The 18,891-nt window shown below is 39.7% G+C and overlaps 1 protein-coding gene across 1 annotated transcript in view; it reads right to left on the minus strand.

The window, feature by feature from the left end:
* LOC100819005 (ATP-dependent zinc metalloprotease FTSH 12, chloroplastic) overlaps positions 1–18,066 on the minus strand; it is a 66,276-nt gene extending 48,210 nt beyond the window's left edge. Inside the window, exons 1-3 of the mRNA XM_003530358.5 lie at positions 17,663–18,066; positions 16,241–16,425; positions 13,886–14,112 (exon numbers count right to left, since the gene is read on the minus strand). Coding sequence (XP_003530406.1) covers positions 13,886–14,112; positions 16,241–16,425; positions 17,663–18,016 — 766 coding nt within the window. The 5' untranslated portion in view covers positions 18,017–18,066. The remainder of the gene's footprint in view (positions 1–13,885; positions 14,113–16,240; positions 16,426–17,662) is intronic.
* Between the last annotated feature and the right edge of the window lie 825 nt (positions 18,067–18,891).

The raw sequence follows: 18,891 nt of genomic DNA on the forward strand, positions 1-18,891 counted from the left end.
AACACCAATGCAATTTCTTGCCTTTCACATTATCAAGGGGGAAGAGAATAGAAAAATGATCAATCTCACAATACATCACCAGTCTCCATCATAAGCAGCTGAAAAACCTAAACCCTGGGGGTCTATGGTGCATATTGGGGGACTTCAATAATATCATAATTCCGGCAGAAAGGATGGGTGTTTGCCAAAGGGGGCTGGGAGATAGCAGCATGAGCGAGTTCAATGAATGGATAGAAGAGTTGGAGATGGAAGAAGCGCCATGGGTGGGAAGAAAATTCACATGGTTCAGACCAAATGGGAGTGCTAAGAGTAAGCTAGACAGATTTCGTATATCTCCAGAATGGCTTGCTAAATGGCCTAGAACCATTCAATACACATTGGATAGGAACTTCTCAGATCATTGCCCAATTCTGCTGTCATCCAAATGTGTAGATTGGGGTCCCAAACCATTTAGGATTCTTGATTGTTGGCTCTTGGACAACTCATTCAAGAAAACTGTTCAGGTAAAAGAAAAAATCAAAAGGCTAAAGGAGAGGTTGAAGGTATGGAATAGAGAACAATTTGGTGATACTTTCAAGAAATACAAGAAGATTGAGGAAGATTTAAACAAGCTGGAAGAGAACACAATAGACAGACAATTATCTCCCCAAGAAATGTTGTCCAGGAAGCAGCTTCAAGAAGACCTGTGGGTAGCAACTCAATCACATGAGTCCCTATTAAGACAGAAGGCAAGATCTAGATGGATTAAAGAGGGTGATTGTAATTCTCGATACTTCCATTTGATGATGCATGCGAGCTGCAGGAAAAATTGCCTAAAAGGAATGATGATTGATGGATCTTGGATTGAAGAACCAATAAGAGTTAAAGAGGCAGTTAGGTTACACTTCTCACAGCATTTCCAAGAATCTGATCATCACAGACCCCGATTGGATGGTATCTGTTTCCAGACCTTACACAACCATCAAAATGAGATGTTGGTTGAACAATTTCAAGAGGATGAGGTCAGAAGAGCTGTTTGGAGCTGTGGGAGTGACAAAAGCCCAGGCCCAGAAGGACTCAACTTCAGATTTATAAAGCAATTATGGCATATGATTAAACCTGACGTACTTCGATTCTTGGATGAATTCTATGTCAATGGAATTTTCCCAAGGGGCTGCAATGCCTCTTTCATAGCCTTAATTGCCAAGGTGGCGGATCCACAAATACTAAAGAAATACAAACCTATTTCACTAATAGGTTGTATATACAAGATAGTAGCTAAGATCTTGGCTAACAGACTGAAAAAGATCATGCCTCTTATCATAGATGAAAGGCAATATGGATTTATAGAAGGAAGACATATGCTACATAGCATGCTGATAGCAAACGAGGTGATTGAAGAAGCTAGAAGAAGTCAAAAGCCATGCATTGTGTTCAAGGTTGATTACGAGAAGGCATATGACTCAGTTTCTTGGGATTTTCTTATCTATATGATGAGAAGGATGGGTTTTTGCTCCAAATGGATACAATGAATTGAAGGGTGTATAAAATCTACATCTATTTCGGTCTTGGTAAATGGGAGTCCCACATCCGAGTTCCTACCTCAAAAAGGACTTCGACAAGGGGATCCATTGGCACCTCTCCTATTTAATATTGTTGTTGAGGCCCTAAATGGGATGATGTCACAAGCTATGGGGAAAAACCTATTTAGGGGATTCCCAGTGGGCTTAAACAAGGTGGAAATCAGCATTCTACAATATGCGGATGACACAATTTTCTTTGGTGAGGCATTCATGGAGAATGTTAGAGTAATCAAAGCGATTCTGAGGACCTTTGAACTCATATTAGGCCTCAAAATTAGCTTTGGAGCTTTTGGCATGTCAGAACAGTGGAAATCTGAGGCAGCAAATTACCTCAATTGTAGTTTGATGTCCGTTCCTTTTACCTACCTTGGCATTCCTATTGGAGCAAATCCAAGAAAATGTCAGACATGGGACCCTATCATTAGCAAGTGTGAGAGAAAATTAGCGAAATGGAAATAAAGACACCTTTCTTTTGGGGGGAGAATGACTCATACAATCGGTCTTAACATCAATTCCTATTTATTTCTTTTCTTTTTTCAGGGCCCCTAAAAAGGTGGTGGACAAACTAGTGAGACTAAAGAGGAGATTCCTGTGGGGTGGTGCAGATGAGCAAAACAAGATAGCCTGGATCAAATGGGACACAGTGAGCCGTCCAAAGGAGCATGGGGGACTAGGAATCAAGGACATAACCACTTTTAATCTGGCACTACTTGGAAAATGGAAGTGGAATCTATTTTAGAACCAAGAGGAGTTGTGGGCACGGGTGTTGGAGTCTAAATACGGTGGCTGGAGGAGTTAGTGAAGCACCTGCAGACATCATTGAATCCACATGGTGGAGGGACCTCAAGCTAGTTTTCCAAAATCCGTAACACTGTGATGCATTGCAAAATGCAAGGTCATGGAGGGTTGGATGTAGTGACAAGACTAAGTTTTGGGAAGACAATTGGTTGGGCGGCGACGGTACCCTACTAGCCAAATATCCAAGGTTACACCATATCCTATCAGCAGAATCAAGTTTTTTTTTTTTGCACGGCAAAAATCAATATATTATATATGAAATTCAGTACTAGGTGTACTGAAATATACAACAATAAAAAGCATAGGCAATGAAAAGCCAAACCCCTCTAGAAAAAACCAAAAGCAATACAATTGACAAGATAAACCCAGCCCCTCTAAGAGAATTCATCCTTCAAATTAGTTGACCAGAAATTAAAATGCGATTGAAAGCCCTTCTCCACACACTTAAGCCAAGACCAAGTATGAAATAAGGCATCATCCATGACTTTGTCTGGGTTGAAAGGCTGGTTATTGAAAACCAAGCTATTTCTGTGATGCCAAATAGACATGGACAAAGCTATCCACAAAAATTCCCATCTCTTGACAGTGCTGCTTTGCCTATTCCAGTGAGAGAATTGCAGAAAGTGATTCTTCGGGTCTATGGGAAGAGGACCCACTCTATTAACCCATCTCATAGGCTCCCACCAGAGATTCCTAGTCTTAGTGCAGTTGAACATAACATGGCTGGCAGATTCTTCTTCAGACTCACGTAAAGGACAGCTATAGGAAGGCAACATCACTTGTCTCCTTCTGAGATTAGCCCTAGTAGGAAGCCTGTTCTTGAGTAATCTCCATGAAAAAGCACTTGCTCTTGGGGGTATTTTCAGACTCCATATGATCTTGGATGCCCTGTCCTCATTAACATTATTATCAGCTTCCTGCAACACTTTATAGGCAGACTTTGTAAAATAAAGACCATTAGGGTCAGCCTTCCAAAATAGAAAATCCCTGCTAGATTGATGGATGTGGGCGATCTCAATCTCAGCCAATCAGCTTCCTGCAACACTTTATAGGCAGACTTTGTAAAATAAAGACCATTAGGGTCAGCCTTCCAAAATAGAAAATCCCTGCTAGATTGATGGATGTGGGCGATCTCAATCTCAGCCAAGAAAGCTGCTACCATGTCAATTTCATGGTCAAAAAAATTCCTCCTCCATATGAGCTTCCACTCCCATCTATCCTCTACGAAATCCCCCATGGAATTGATTGTAGAGGTCTGCTGATTACTTATTTGGTACAGATTAGGATATTTGGCTTGGAGAGTTAAATTATCCCTTAGCCACTTATCCTTCCAAAATCTGATTTTGGTACCAGAGCCCACCCTCCACTTGAGGTTATCAATAAAGCTATTGTTGTGCTGCTGCTGAAAGACAGCCTTTATGTCTTGCCACCAATGAGAGGAAAATTTGCTCTTTCCACCAAAGATCAACTCCTTCCCGCCACCATATTTGGAGAGTAAGATTCTTGCCCAAGGTTGGTTCTGATTATTAGTCAGCTCCCACCCCCATTTGCCAAGTAAAGCCTCATTAAATTTAGAGATCTTTAATCCCTAGGCCCCCTTTATTTTTAGGAAGGCAAATTGTGTCCCACTTCACCCAAGGAATCTTGTTGGCCTCATGATGACCTCCCCAAAGGAAATTTCTCTGAATTGATACAATCTTTTGCACCACTTTTTTAGGGATCTTAAAAAAAGATAGTAAAAAGATAGGTAAAGCTGATAAAACTGAATTAATGAGAGTGATTCTGCCCCCCATAGATAGACTTCTTTGCTTCCATTTTGCAAGCTTGGCTTCAAACTTCCTCATAATAGGCTGCCATACAATCCAGCTCTTAGAAGACACCCCTACTGGAATTCCAAGATAAGAAAATGGAAAGTCCGGTTGGCTGCAATTGAGGAATTGAGCTGCATCCCTACACCATCCTTCTGTTTTGCCCAGGCAGCCGAAATGGCTTTTAGAATAATTTATCTTAGTCAGCAGAATCAAGTTATCCAGCAGATGGGATCTCACAAAGATACAGGATGGGAATGGGCTGACATCTGCAATCCGAAGATTGATGGGGAATTGGGAATCAAAGACCTGTCCAAATTCAATGCAGCTTTAAGGGGAAGATGGATCTGGGGACTAGCTTCTAATCACAACCAGCTTTGGGCCAGACTTCTTACCTCCAAATATGGAGGTTTGGTAGACTTGCAGAGCAGTAGAGTTAAAGGGTGGCATTCTTCGTGGTGGAAGGATCTCAGAAAACTTTATCATCAGCCAGATTTTCAGATTATTCACCAAAATATGACCTGGAGGGTTGGATGTGGGGATAGGGTAAGGTTTTGGCAAGATCCATGGATAGGTCAGGGATGTAGTCTTCAGCAGAAGTACAATCAATTATTTTTTATTAGCAGACAGCAAAACCTTTCCATCTCTAACATGGGGAAATTTTCTCAAAATACATGGAGCTGGGATTTTAGATGGAGAAGGAACCTATTTGATTATGAGAATGAGCAAGCCATAGCTTTCATGGAAGATATATCTGCCTTTTCTATTCATCAGCAGTTGCAGGATATTATGGTATGGAAAGCAGAACCTAATGGACTCTATTCTACCAAGTCAGCTTATAGGCTCTTGATGCCTACCAATAGCACTGGACAGCACAGTAGGAATTTTCAGATTCTAATGAAGCTTAAAATCCCCCCAAGGGCTGACATGTTTTCTTGGAGATTGTTTAGGGATAGACTTCCTACCAGGGCCAATTTGCTTAGGAGAAATGTGGTTCTACACCAAACTATGTGTCCCCTTTGTGGAAATCACCAGGAGGAGGCTGGCCATCTCTTTTTTCATTGCAGAATGACTATAGGGCTGTGGTGGGAATTTATGAGCTGGACCCGGTTTAAAGGAGCTTTCTCAGCTGACCCAGCAAGACATTTTATTCAATTCTGCGAGGGCTTTGGGACACAGAGGAATCATAATAGGAGGTGTATATGGTGGATAGCTCTAACTAGTACTATTTGGCAACATAGGAATTCCCTCCTGTTTAAGGGCACACCATTTGAACCTCCCAAAGTGTTGGATGATGCTCTATTTCATGTTTGGTCTTGGCTTAAAGTTTCAGAAAAAGGTTTTAATATTCCATTTAACCATTGGTCTTCCACTCTTCCGGAGGCCTTTGGTTAACTTGTAATATTTCCTTCGTGGTGGGTATTGGTGGGTTTTGCTTTTGGAAGGTGGCATTTTCAGTGCCTTGTATTTGTTATCTCAGTACCTCTGGTACTGTTATGCTTTAATATTATTAATAATATAATTTTGCCTTCCAAAAAAAAAAACAGGATGGGAATGGGATTTCAGGTGGAGGAGAGCATTATTTGAAAGTGAGATAGACATGGTTGTTTCATTCCTAGAAGATGTTGAAGGAAAGACAATTCATCCTCAGAAATCAGACCAGTGGGTGTGGACGGTAGATCCAAGCGGTCAATACTCGGTTAAAAGCATCCACAATATGCTGAGGGGAGAGATAATGGAAGAGATTTAGGATAGGACTTTTGAGGAACTGTGGAAACTCAAGGTCCCAAATAAGATTTCTGTATTTGCCTGGAGATTACTCAACGACAGACTACTGACAAAAGCAAATCTGCAAAGGCGACAAATAGAGATAAATGATAGCAGCTGTCCTTTCTGCAAAAGCATGGACGAGAACGTAGGCCATCTTTTTTTTTATTGCAGCAAAATCATCCCTGTGTGGTAGGAAACATGGTCTTGGTTGAATATTCTAAGGGTTTCCCCGATGAACCCAAAACAACATTTCCTCCAACACATTCTTGGAGTGCCCAAGGGAATAAGGGCTAACAGGTGGAAGTGGTGGTGGTTAGTCTTGACATGGATCATTTGGCAGCAAAGGAACAAGGTTTTTTTTTGCTCAGCAAAAATAGGTAATATATTAATAGAGTACCATAGGTACTAAATATACAAATGGTGCATTATAAGACCACACACCAATGGTTCCATTGTCAGACTAATGTAGTCTTGATGGAAACCAGAGCCTAGATTGCATGTGACCAGTATTTTGCACCTATACATTGTACTGTCGACAACTAATACACAAACCCTGAACTAAGATTGTTGGACCAATGATTGTAGCTGATGTTGAAATCCTTCTCTAAGTGCCGAAGCCACGTCCACAATAGAAAAGATGCATCTTCCATGATTTTATTAGCGTCAAATGAGTCATTGGAGAAGAGTATCTTATTCCCCTGCTGCCATATCAACCATGTAAGAGCCAACCACCACCATCTCCACCTTTTACTCCTAGCTCCCTGAGTCACTCCATGTATGTGTTGGAGGAAATGTTGTTTTGGATTTTGCGGGAGAGGCCCGACAGAGGTCACCCAAGACAACGATTCCCACCAAAGAGGAATGACTTTGCTACAATGAAAAAACAAATGACCTGTGTCCTCCTCCATGTTGCCACACAACAGGCACCTCCTATCATTTATCACCACTTGTCGCCTATGAAGGTTGCTTCTTGTGGGGAGACGGTCTCTAAGTAGCCTCCATGCAAAAACTAATATTTTATGTGGTACCTTCATCTTCCATAGATCTGCGAAAGTTGTATCTTTTATTGCTTCTGATGAAGACTCCCTCATGACGATGTAAGCGCTCTTAGCTAAGAATTGACCATTGGAATCTGCCATCCACGCCCACCCATCTGACCTCTGTGGCTGAATTTGCTGGGTTTCTATATCTTTTAGAAATTCAGTAGCCATGTCTATCTCATTATCAAACAACAATCTCCTCCACGTGAATTGCCACTCCCACCCTGAGTCATTATGGACCCCCATCTGCTGAATAGTGTGATTTTGCTGACTAGATATGAGGTACAATCTAGGGTATTTCTGGCCATCCAATCGAGGTCTTTCAGGATCCGGTTCTTGGAAACGTTCTATAAAGAATGATCTCACGACCTCTTTGACCCTTGTTGGCTCTTCAATCCAAGCTCCATTAATCATGACTCCTTTCAAGCAACTATTTCTGCGTCTGGCATTCATCAACAAATGAAAATATCTTGAATTGCAATCTCCTTCTCTAATCCACCTTGATCTCGCCTTTTGCCTTAAAAGCGGCTCATCAGATTGGGCCGCTATCCACAATTCTTCTTGAAGCTTCTTCCTGGTCAATGATTCTTCAAGGGTCAAGTGTCTGTGGCTTGTGTCACTCTCCAACTTGTTTAGCTCCTCTTCAAGTTTGGTGTACTTTTTGAAAGTGTCACCAAAATGTTGCCTGTTCCAGACCTTCATCCTCTGCTTCAATGTTTTGATTTTTTCTTTGAGCACGAACCTTCCCCAGCCGCTTTGCTAAGTAGAGTTCCAAGAGTCTTGAACCATTTTCTTAAACGAGTTGTCCGAAAGCCAGCAATCAAGGATCTTGAATGGTTTAGGACCCCAATCCACAGTTTTGGATGATAGCAAAATTGGGCAATGATCTGAAAAGTTTCTATCCAATGCCTGTTGGGTGCTTCCTGGCCATTTGACGAGCCACTCTGAAGAGACCATGAATCTGTCCAACTTACTCCTTACGGTTCCATTTGGTCGGACCCAAGTGAATTTTCTTCCTAACCATGGCGCGTCGTCTACCTCCAGCTCTTCGATCCATTCATTGAACTCATTAATGTTTCTTTCCCCCACATCCGTGTGATAGACGCTGAGTCTTTCACATGGGTGCCTAATATTGTTAAAATCGCCCAAAGAACTCTCTTATTCTGGATATCGCAAGGTGAGTAAATGTTGGTGATGTGAATAATTTGAGCCTCTTGGTGCCACTTTCCTTCTAGCATTATAAATCCCGGGCCCTGAACTTTTCTTTCTAGCTTGAAATTTTTATTGCTCCAAATGCAAAGAATTTCCCCTGCTGAATTTGTTGCTGGTTGTGCCTCCCAGTTGACATCAGAATCCCCCCACAGAGCTTGACAAGTGGATTTATCAATGGTCTCCTTTTTTGTCTCTTGTAAACAAATCATGTCGATATTATGCCTGATGACCAATTTTTTAATTGCTGGCCATTTGACCCCCCTCCCGAGCCCTCTGACATTATATGAGATGATATTCATTGATAACTCCTGCTGCTTCCCACTCTCTGAGCCTCTTTTTTGTCCCTTTCCTCCATTTTCATTATTTTGTTAACGGGGTTGCTGTTCAATGTCCCACATGTGACCCCTAATTCCTTTGCTAACTGCCATATGGCTTTAGCTTCTTGTTCCTGCTTTGTTGGTGCTGTGTACCTCGTCACAATCTGCTTGAACGAGATTATTATTAGAGTTGTAATTTATTTCTAGTTGGGCATCTTCAGCTGAAACTTCGAATCCTTGCGGGTGTTGTGTTTGGCTTGAAATGACAGCATTAGATTTTGGAATTGTATCTTGAGTAAGCCCATCTCCGCAGCCCAGAATTTTTCTTACGAAAAAAAATTTTCCGAGAATAAACCTGAAAGGAATTTGGCTGTGGGCTGAAAAACTGGTGTGTATGAGAAATTGGGGGGGTGTGAATAGTATGGCCCAGCCCATCATCATATATTTCTTCAGTTTGAAGTTGCTAAGTATAAATGGAATTGCCCTTCCCTTTGACTATTTCAAAACTCACTTTTTCACTGATTTCTCCTGCGCTTCCCTTTTCGGGCCTCTCTGCATGATCTTTCTTCATTTTTGAGCATTGTCTTTCTTCATTTATGTTAAACTATGCCTTTGTACCCTTCTGAGTAGCAAGCTGCCTCTTTGGAGATGTGGTCACTGTAGCGATCACAGTTGTGTCACTAATCCCACAGTGCACAGTAGCTGTTGTGATGGAGGTCTCCAGGGTACTAGGTTTGTCCAACTGGATGTTGGGTTTGGAACACCCGTTGGGTAAAGGCCCAACCAGTTGCACCTGTGATCCCTTGGAGGTCGCAGAAATCCCTGTTGCCGGCTGGTCCTGTTCGCCCGCCGTCGCGACCTCATGCATGTCCTCCTGGCCATGTTCTGCCGCAGCCACGATCGCTTCATGCAGGTCCGCAGTCGCATCGGGAGGGGCCACGACAGACAACACCGCGCACTCAGGATGGATCGCAGGTTGCACCGCGCCCCGCACCGGGATGATGGACTGGTCTTCCATTTCCGATCCCGCCAAGCTTCTCGCAACGTCGGTGACTCCCTCTCTACCTGCGACACACAGCGGGTAAAGACCAAAGCTGAGGGAGCAGGTGAGATTACCCCTTCTTGTTCGAGCCTCAGCATGGAACTACAGTCATCCTCCTTGTCACTCTCAAATGATTCTATTTCCTCCGAAGACCCATACCCTCCCCAGCTCCTCCATTGAGTTCTGTCTGGGTTTTCTCCTCCACCTTCCTCCGCTATGTACACCCTGTACACTTCCCCTTTGATGTGCACTTTCACCATGTGCTGTAAAAGAGGCCTTCGTGAGGTCTTCAACAAGACCCGCACCTTATCCATCCTCCGAGCTGCAGCCACATCATCCTCCATGTCCACTATGTCACCTATAGAAGCCATGATTTAGCTTATTTGTGTGTTGTCCTAGGCCTGTAACGGTATACCCCAGCAACTTACCCACGTCAATCTATATCCCATGCGCAACTTCGGACTCCATTTTTCCAATGAGTGGAAGGGAGTGGCCCCACCTTCATTTTCTTCTGCCATCATCTTCTTAGCTCTTTCGTCAGTAAGGCCTAAAATCAGGACCATATCATCCCCTAAGTATTTCAGGTCTATGTCTTCGCCATCGTCCCAATACACATCATCCTCTGCTTTATCAAACATAGCCAAATTTTTCAATCTTCCTACCCATGCCTCCTTGAGCCAATTAATCCCTGTTTCCGATACTTCTAGATACACCGATGACCAAGATCCTTCGTTGCTGCAGTTTTCAGTGACTACTGCTCTCCTAGTCCTTGTTCCTCTTTGATTCCCTGACACTACCTCCGTGTATGATCCCTGAATCATTCTTTTTTGCATCTGTCTTGGCCACCTTGCCTCCGTTCCCCTGTGCTCGGCATACATTGATTGTTTCGATTCTGATTTTGGCTGCTGGGTTCTGTTCCTCCCAAATTTGGGTGTGTTGACAAACATCCTGAGACCGCCATAGACGACATTATCTAGTTTTCTTTCCAGATAATGCACATCCTCCACGCCTTTAAATCTAGCGAACCCGTACCTTCTACCTGTCTTGTTTCTGTTATTAGGTATGAAAACCTCCCTTACATCACCGAACTTCTTGAAATGGTGCCATAAGTCCTTCTCAGTAGCCTTCTCTGAAAACCGAGTGAAATAGAACGATGTAATATCATTCCGGCCCCTCCAACTATCTCGATTGTAGCTCTGTCTATGATCATTCCTAATACTTGAGTGAGTCTGATGGGTATCCTCTATCCTAGTTGCACTGTGTCTCTCTCTTTTCTCTCTCCTGGAACACACTCTCACCCACCCACTCTCGCTCTCACTCTCTCTCGCTCTCTCTAAACATCTCTCTCTGTTTATTTATCCTCCCCATTCATGTAACTATACCTGGTATCTTAAGTTTTAGATAGAAATTGTCATTAACACGTTATTGGAGCCTTTGACTGGGTAGCAAAGGAACAAGGTTATCTTTTCCAATGACACCTTTGATTTTTTTTTTTTGCTCAGCCAAAATAAAATATATTCATTAGTGAGTACCAGAGGTACTGAAACAGTACATATTTTAGTAGAGTACTTCAATACTAATTCAGCAACATGCATTGTGATTACATTAGCTGAAAAGTATGACAGAACAGTACAAGTACAGGAATGAATCCTATCTCCCTATGATCGTGCCCGAAGAAAACCATGTTTGATATTTGAAGACCATTGATTGAAATGAGATGCGAAGTCCTTGTCTAAGCATCTGAGTCATGTCCATAATAGAAACACTGCGTCGTCCATTACTTGATGAGCATTGAAAATGGCAGTGGAGAAAATGATGCTATTTTTGTGCTTCCATATAGTATAGGTCAATGCTAACCACCACCGTTGTCATCTTGTCGCCTGCATTTCCTCATGAACTCCATGAAAATGCTGCAGAAAGTGTTGTCTCGGATGATGTGGGAAAGCCCCCACCAAATTCACCCAAGACGCCGATTCCCACCATAAGTGAATAATTTTACTGCAGTGGAAGAATAAATGGCTTGCACTCTCTTCCGCCGATCTGCAAAAAGGGCATAAATAGTCCTGCAGCTCAACCCGTTTCCTTTTCAGATTATCCCTGGTCGGCAATCTATCTTTGATTAACCTTCACGCAAACATAGCCACTTTCGATGGTGCCCTTAGCTTCCATAATTCCTTGTACCCTCCCCCCTGACCCTCTCCTGATATTGCTTCTCTAATTACTCTATATGCACTCCTAGCCGAATACCTTCCATTTGGTTCAGCCGCCCACACCCACTGATCTTGTGAATCCGGGCTGATTCTGAACCCTTCAACTTCTTGTAGGAATGCGACCGCCATCTCTATCTCGCTGTCAAACAACGGTCTTCTCCACTGCAAATGCCACTCCCGTCCTTCTTCATTGAAAGCTCCTAATTGCTGGATGGATTGGTGTTGCTGATCCGATATGGTGTACAATCTTCGATACTTCTCTGCTAATTGGCTATCTCCGCCTGTCCATTTATCCTCCCAAAATTTAAACTTGTCCCCGCGCCCAACCTTCCACAAAATTGCTCTGTTCAAGTGTTGTCCCTGCTGAGGGTGTTGATATACCAGCTTTGATGCCAGCAAAGTGCTAGATGATGCAGTTTTCCTGCTATGGACATGGCTCAAAAATTTGGAGAAGGGTTTTGCCACTCATTACAATCAGTGGTCTAGTAACCTTAGAAGTGGATTTATTGTGTAGTGCAGGGTATAACAATACATTCAGATTAGATATTAGTTTCATCTATGTATCCAGAATTTGGTTCACATCCTGACTTCTTTAAGTCTGCTTTTGAACCAAATACCAATTAACTTATAATGTACTTTTCAGTACCTCTGGTACTAAAACAATATACATACTTATTTTTGCTGATAAAAAAAAATAAGGAATAGATAGGATCAGGCCATAGGACAGGATATCAGTTATTGGAGAATTAAGTAGGAGTTTTGAATGTGTGTGTTCACAAGAAATAGTGTATTAATAGCCTTTTCTACCATGATTCGAATACAATGCTTCTGTGGCAAGCTAGTGAAGTGGTAACTGGCGATATATTTCTTAAAACTAGAATTTAACATATTTGTTTGAGTGGTGAAGCCAGACCTCATTTTTTTTCATTGAGAAACTTCATTTTTTTTTTAATTAGCACTATTATTCTTCACAATTTAAGATTTTTTGCTACAGATGTCTCACATAATTTACATTTTTGGGATAGGGAAAAAAAAAGTACATACAAGTAGCAGTTTATGTTTTGTATACAAAAAATGGGCATTTATGAAAGTAGCTTATGACTTTTCTAAAGCTTTCAGCGTATTTTAGTAAGCTTCCAGCAGAAGCCTATCAAAATAAGTTATTTTTCAATTATTTAGTAAGCTTAACAGTCAAGCTTATGAATAAGCTCTTACTTTTTTTTTATCAGCAAAAATATAATAGTATTATATATAATATGAAGATCAGTACAAGTGGTACTGTTATATATACAACCCAGCACAGTACTTTGCAAAGCTATGGTGACCTAATACTAGCAATACATCAAGAATTAGGTGACCATAGGTTTGACCGCAAGCTAGGCACCCAAACACAGAAAGGCTATATTCTAATCCCCCCTAAACACAAAACCCTTCCCTAATATTGCTAGACCAGAAGTGGAATGGATTATGAAATCCTTTTTCCAAAATTCTTAAACCATGTCCAGCAGAGGAATAAAGCGTCCTCCATCAATTTTTAGGCATTAAAGCTGTCATTTGAGAAAATGACTCTGTTTCTATGGTGCCAAATACACCATGTCAAGGATATCCACCAAGTCTGTCAGTGCTGCATCTTAATGTCCTCCAAGTTACAGTATGAGTGTTGGAGGAAATGAGCCCTCGGAGTGTCTGGAAAACACCAACACTGTTTAGCCAAGACATGGATTCCCACCATAATGACAAAATTTTAGCACAGTTAAAAAATAAGTGAGATGCATCCTCACCATGATTCCTGCAAAAATAAGCTCTTACTTCATAAGAGCTTACTGAATAGGTGCTTAACTAAACTATTCATCCAAACACGCCCAAAATCAAACGGCATGAAAGACATTGATATTGATAATCCAATACATGCCACATACACATTTATTGGTATTATCTTATTTCAATGCAGAAGACACGATGAAATAAATATAAGCAGTAATCAAATGAAACATCAAGTTCTGCAATATTATTTCTCAAGTCATTGGAACAACTTCTCAATATACCCAAAAAAATTAAAAAAGAAAGAAAGAACAAATTTAAATGGAAAGTAAAAGAGTAAAAGAACCAAAAAATACAAAGATAACCTGAAATGCCCAAGCCTTTTGTTAACTCTTTCTTCTCTTCTTTGTTTAACCTTTCATCATCCTCTATAATTTGTTTTACACGCTCCTCAGGAGCCTCTCGATCATCCTCCCATGCATCCTCTCCAACATAAGAAGTATCATGAACAAGTGTTCCATCAGGTCTTTCAATAAGCTTTTTCATTTTCAGGCCTTTCGGCATTGTCTTCTTCCACATACCCTTTTTAAATCTGCAATCAAATAAATTAAATAAAAATTGGCTAAACAGATTCAAATTTCAACACACTAAACAGTTCGCAACATGAAATGGTTTCATTGTTTAGGCTTCAAATAGGCCTGAAAATGGTTTAACTTTAATGGCAGGATGTGGGTAGTGGAAAATTTTGGCAATGGAGTTTTTAGGGATTTTAAGGACAATGTCAAGATTATCAGCAAGGAAATATTCATATAGTGATTCAAAGGTAGATGGAACCTAAAGCTGAGACAATTTTTTTGTTGATAGAAAATATAAGAAATGGAATGGCCCAAACTCACTCCCAAAAGCTTGCTCAACAGGGGAGAATTGCCCAAGTCTTATAAGGAGTATTCTGGGTGTATTCCTAGCCAATGCAAGACCTCTTAACAGAAGCAAGCCTGTAGTTCAGTAAGCCAGTGTATAGGATAGGCTTCAATTGCCATCATTGACTAGTTATAATGAATGAAAAGTCTACTTTCTCACAGGATAGCAATTTTCCGTTAACTGCTGATGTGGCAATTGACTCGACACGTCGGCAATCTACCTGCGATGTCACGTGTACTCTATGTCTGAGTTGGAATTCCACATAGGAAATAGATTTTTTTATTTTTAAAAAATATAGCAAATATTATTTAAGATAAAAATTTAATTTAAGATTAAGAGGGAGGGAGAAGAAGATTACAACATCGTTTTGCTAATACAGAAAGGACATTGTGCTTTGCTTCAGAACACAAATGCGATTTCCTCTCTTCTTCTCACACGCTCTGCCAATGTTCACCACAAAAGAGGATTAGGGTGAACGATTTGCTTCTTACAAAATGTTCCCTAATGATATGTCCCACCATTATACCCATTAGTTCGCTTCCCTAACCTCAATCAAATTAGCCACTCATATTTCTTCTACTATATCAATTATCTTCCCAATCCTCTCATCATGCGTTTTGCCCCAACAGATGGAAGGCTTTTGAAGCAGATGCAAGGAGGTGCAGCAAGTAAGAGAACGTCAACGAAAGATTACAATTCGTCCTCACCGCTGTCCAACCTCAAATGAAGCTCTAATTGAAGAACGTCAGGGGCGTCAAATATGGCTTCGAGCAAAGGAGGAGGAGGAGGAAAGGCAACCACCGCCGCACTTTAATACCAGCTCGCTCGGCTACTAGCTCGCTCTGCCTCCAAAATTGTGAGAATCGCGTCGTAGGTCATCAAAATGCGATTTGAATCGAAGTTCTTCACGTCAAAGATTGGGGATGTGATGTGTTTGGATCGAGATCTGAAGCTTCAATTTGATTTGAAGTTTAGGATTGGGTTAGGATTTGGACAAATGCCGCCACCGATAAAGAGCTAAGGAGGAATTGTTGTTGGGTTTGTTTTAGGTTTCATATCTGATTTTGATTTGGACTTCTGATCCCATTGATTCTGATTTTGATTTTGAATATATCATCTATATGGAGGTACACCATTGGAAATCTTAGACCGTCATACTCCTCTTCTCTATCACGATCAATAACCAGTGCGGGAAGAAGACACAAGCCTCCTTCTATTCTTAAACGACAACATTTTCATATAAGGATTCCTAATAATCTATTTTTTTCGTTTTAATTTAATTAAAATATAATGCCATGTCAGACGACACGTGGTTTGCTTACATGTCACATTTAATCCGACGTGGCATCACAGGTAGCTTGTCAACGTGTCGAGTTAACGGTCACATCAACAGTTAATGGATCCTTTTTAACGGCAAGGACCTCACACAAAACTTTTCAAATATTAGGGACCTATCGCAAAGGAAAAAAATTATTCGAGACCAAATGCAAAATTTGGGTATATATCAGGGATCAAAAACATATTTAAGTCAATTTTATATTAGTACAAAACTGGTGAAAGAATATTATTTGTTCATAAGGTATATATCAGGGATCAAAAACATATTTAAGTCAATTTTATATTAGTACAAAACTGGTGAAAGAATATTATTTGTTCATAAGAAATAAAATTTGAGAAGTCAACAATTAAACTTCTAAGAGAATTATGACTATACCAATTAGATATGCCAAAAGTATATATAACAAGAGCATGTGTGTCCAAACTCCAAAGCATGTGTTAATAAAGGAGGATTGATTTACCTTTTAATGTTGGTAGGGGATGGTTCAGGAATTAACGCTTCCATGTAAGCTTCTGTCAACTCTTTTTTCTGGCGACTTAGGAAAGGTGCTTGAATTGTTACATATACTCCTCTACAAGCAAATGTCACAACAAAAATGTAAAGAACCAATGCACCAATTCGCTTAGGTTCCCAATCCTTGATATTCTGGAAAAAGAATAAGCAAATTTGTTTTAGTTTATATTAAAAAGAAAATAATACAGTATAATAACAAATATAACTGAAGCCCATTTTATGAATAAAGCAATCAGTCCATGTTCTACCATGCTGTCCAAAAGTGTTGACATTAGATGCATTTCTTGTAATCAAAATGTTAGCTAGACACAAATGGTTCTAAGAGAAAGAAAAACACATGAATGTCAAAATAGTTGTTAACCCAACGCCACTGATCAAACAAAAACAATCTCACAGAACCAAATAATATTAAATACCAGCAGAAGAGAACAAAAGCAGAAAGTATATGAAAACTTTGAGCAATCCTGTCCCATCTTATCAAGTGGAAAAGAAATGCCTTTGAAATGCAGGCACTGCCACAAAATTTTGACCAGCCACTCTCATGTTGCACTTGAATGTGGAAATTAGATTTGACTCTCCCTCAATCTGTTTGGTTTAAGGAAACATTTTCAATTTTCACTTATAATTACAAAAAAGGTTGCATTATTAGGGAACAGGAAAATTTAAAATTGGAAAACATCATCCAATGTAGAAATCAGATTTTGCTCTCACTCAAAGGTTGGTTGGTTGGTTAAGAAAGAAAGACAAAAAGGGGAGAAAGGTCACAGGTTCAACCCCCCTGCTAACAAAAACTAACAAACTAACGATTAACATTTACCGATAAAAAAAAAAGTCAGCACTTTGGTTTTAACAAAAGGTTTTTCATTTTCACTCATATTTACAAAAACACCTGCATTATCTTTTTTTCATCACTGCAATTCCTATCTTCAAATGCTTCAGCTTCTCCAGTAAAACCATAACATAAATATTAAATTAGTTTTTTTGTCCTCTAATTCATTATTTAGGTTCAATTTGGTCCTTAAATTTTTTTCTGATTTAATTTGGTCTTTTAATTTTTAAAACTAATTCAATTTGATCCTTTTGTCTAAATTAATCGGATGGTGTTAGGAAATGTGCATTAAACAACCATTGATCCAATCTTGACGGTAGGACCAAGTTGAACCCCAAAAAACTAGACGACCCAAATTAAATCAAAAAAATAAATTAGAGGACTAAAAAACTAATTTAACCTACCATTACAACATTCTCACACTCGCATCCACACTCACAAGTCACAACAAAAACATGAAATTAACAACACAATTAAAAAAACATGAAATGAAATTAATTAACAACACAATCAACACACAGCAATTGAATGTATGGTTACCTTCCACCGTTCCCAACGATTCCAATCGACAAACCGAAACACCCAATCAGTCCCCAACCTTCGCAATTCATCTCCGTTCACAAACTCGCCAACTTTCTTCACACTCCTGTTTTCGAAGTCGAGACCCGTCTCCTTCTTTACCATTTCCCCAAACTTTCCCCAAAACCGCCGTGACCCGCGCAGCAGCGATTGCGACCACGACGGCCCATCGGGCTCCGCGGCGGCCGAGACCCGAAACCGAATCCTTCTGCGGCGGCGCGGCACGGTTAAGGTGAAGACGTTGGGGTTTCGAGAGAGTGGTGGGGGTGAGGAAACGAGAAGAGGGTTGGGGTTGCGTGGGATGGTGAGTTCCATTGCTAGCTTCTGGGGTTCATTTCGGGATTTCGGGGTTTATGGGGTTTATCCATATCATTTTTCCTTTCAAATAATAAATATAATAATTAAGTAAAATCTAATAACAATATTTTTGTCTGTTTGGAAACTCTATTTGTGGAAAAACATATGTAAGAGTTAGCCCCGGACATATAAAAAAAAATATAATTTGATCCACCTCTTTCTAGAAGAATAATTAACTATTAATAAAAAAATTTATCTATAAAATTTATCTCTTAATTATATTTTAAGACTTAATTTGATCCTTTAATTATTAAAAGGTTCAATTTGATCTCCTAATTATTTAAAATTAAATAATTATATTATTTTCATCATATCCATTAATTATTTGACAAAAACTAGCTTTTTTGCATCAATTTTTAATAAAATTGAGGTCAAATATTATATTTTTCTAAGGTAAGAGACATACATTTAGGATGTTCTTTTACATGGGTGGTTAAGCAACCAATTTAAAAAATACTTTTACATAAGTTGTATTGATAACTAATATAGAAAGTTTAGATTTTCATCAAATAACTAATACATATGGTTAAAAAAGGTATATTGTTTCATTTTAAACAATGGATGAATCAAATTGAACCTTTTAATATTAGAAGGATTAAATTGAACATTAAAATATAATTAAGGGACCAATTGTATAGTTAAGAAAAAATGATGTTTTAAGATAAGTTTTGTTTGGATATAAAAGAAAATTATTTTCATGATGAAAAAAAATGTATGTTTGAAATTGAAAGAAAAATAATATTCAGAAATTCAAAGTGATTTGGGCATAATGTATTTTAGAAGAAAAAAAGATTGGTAAATAGTTATAAAGTTTCGTGTGAGAATTTTTATTT

Source organism: Glycine max, chromosome 8 (genome assembly GCF_000004515.6).
Source record: "Glycine max cultivar Williams 82 chromosome 8, Glycine_max_v4.0, whole genome shotgun sequence".
Lineage (NCBI taxonomy): Eukaryota > Viridiplantae > Streptophyta > Magnoliopsida > Fabales > Fabaceae > Glycine > Glycine max.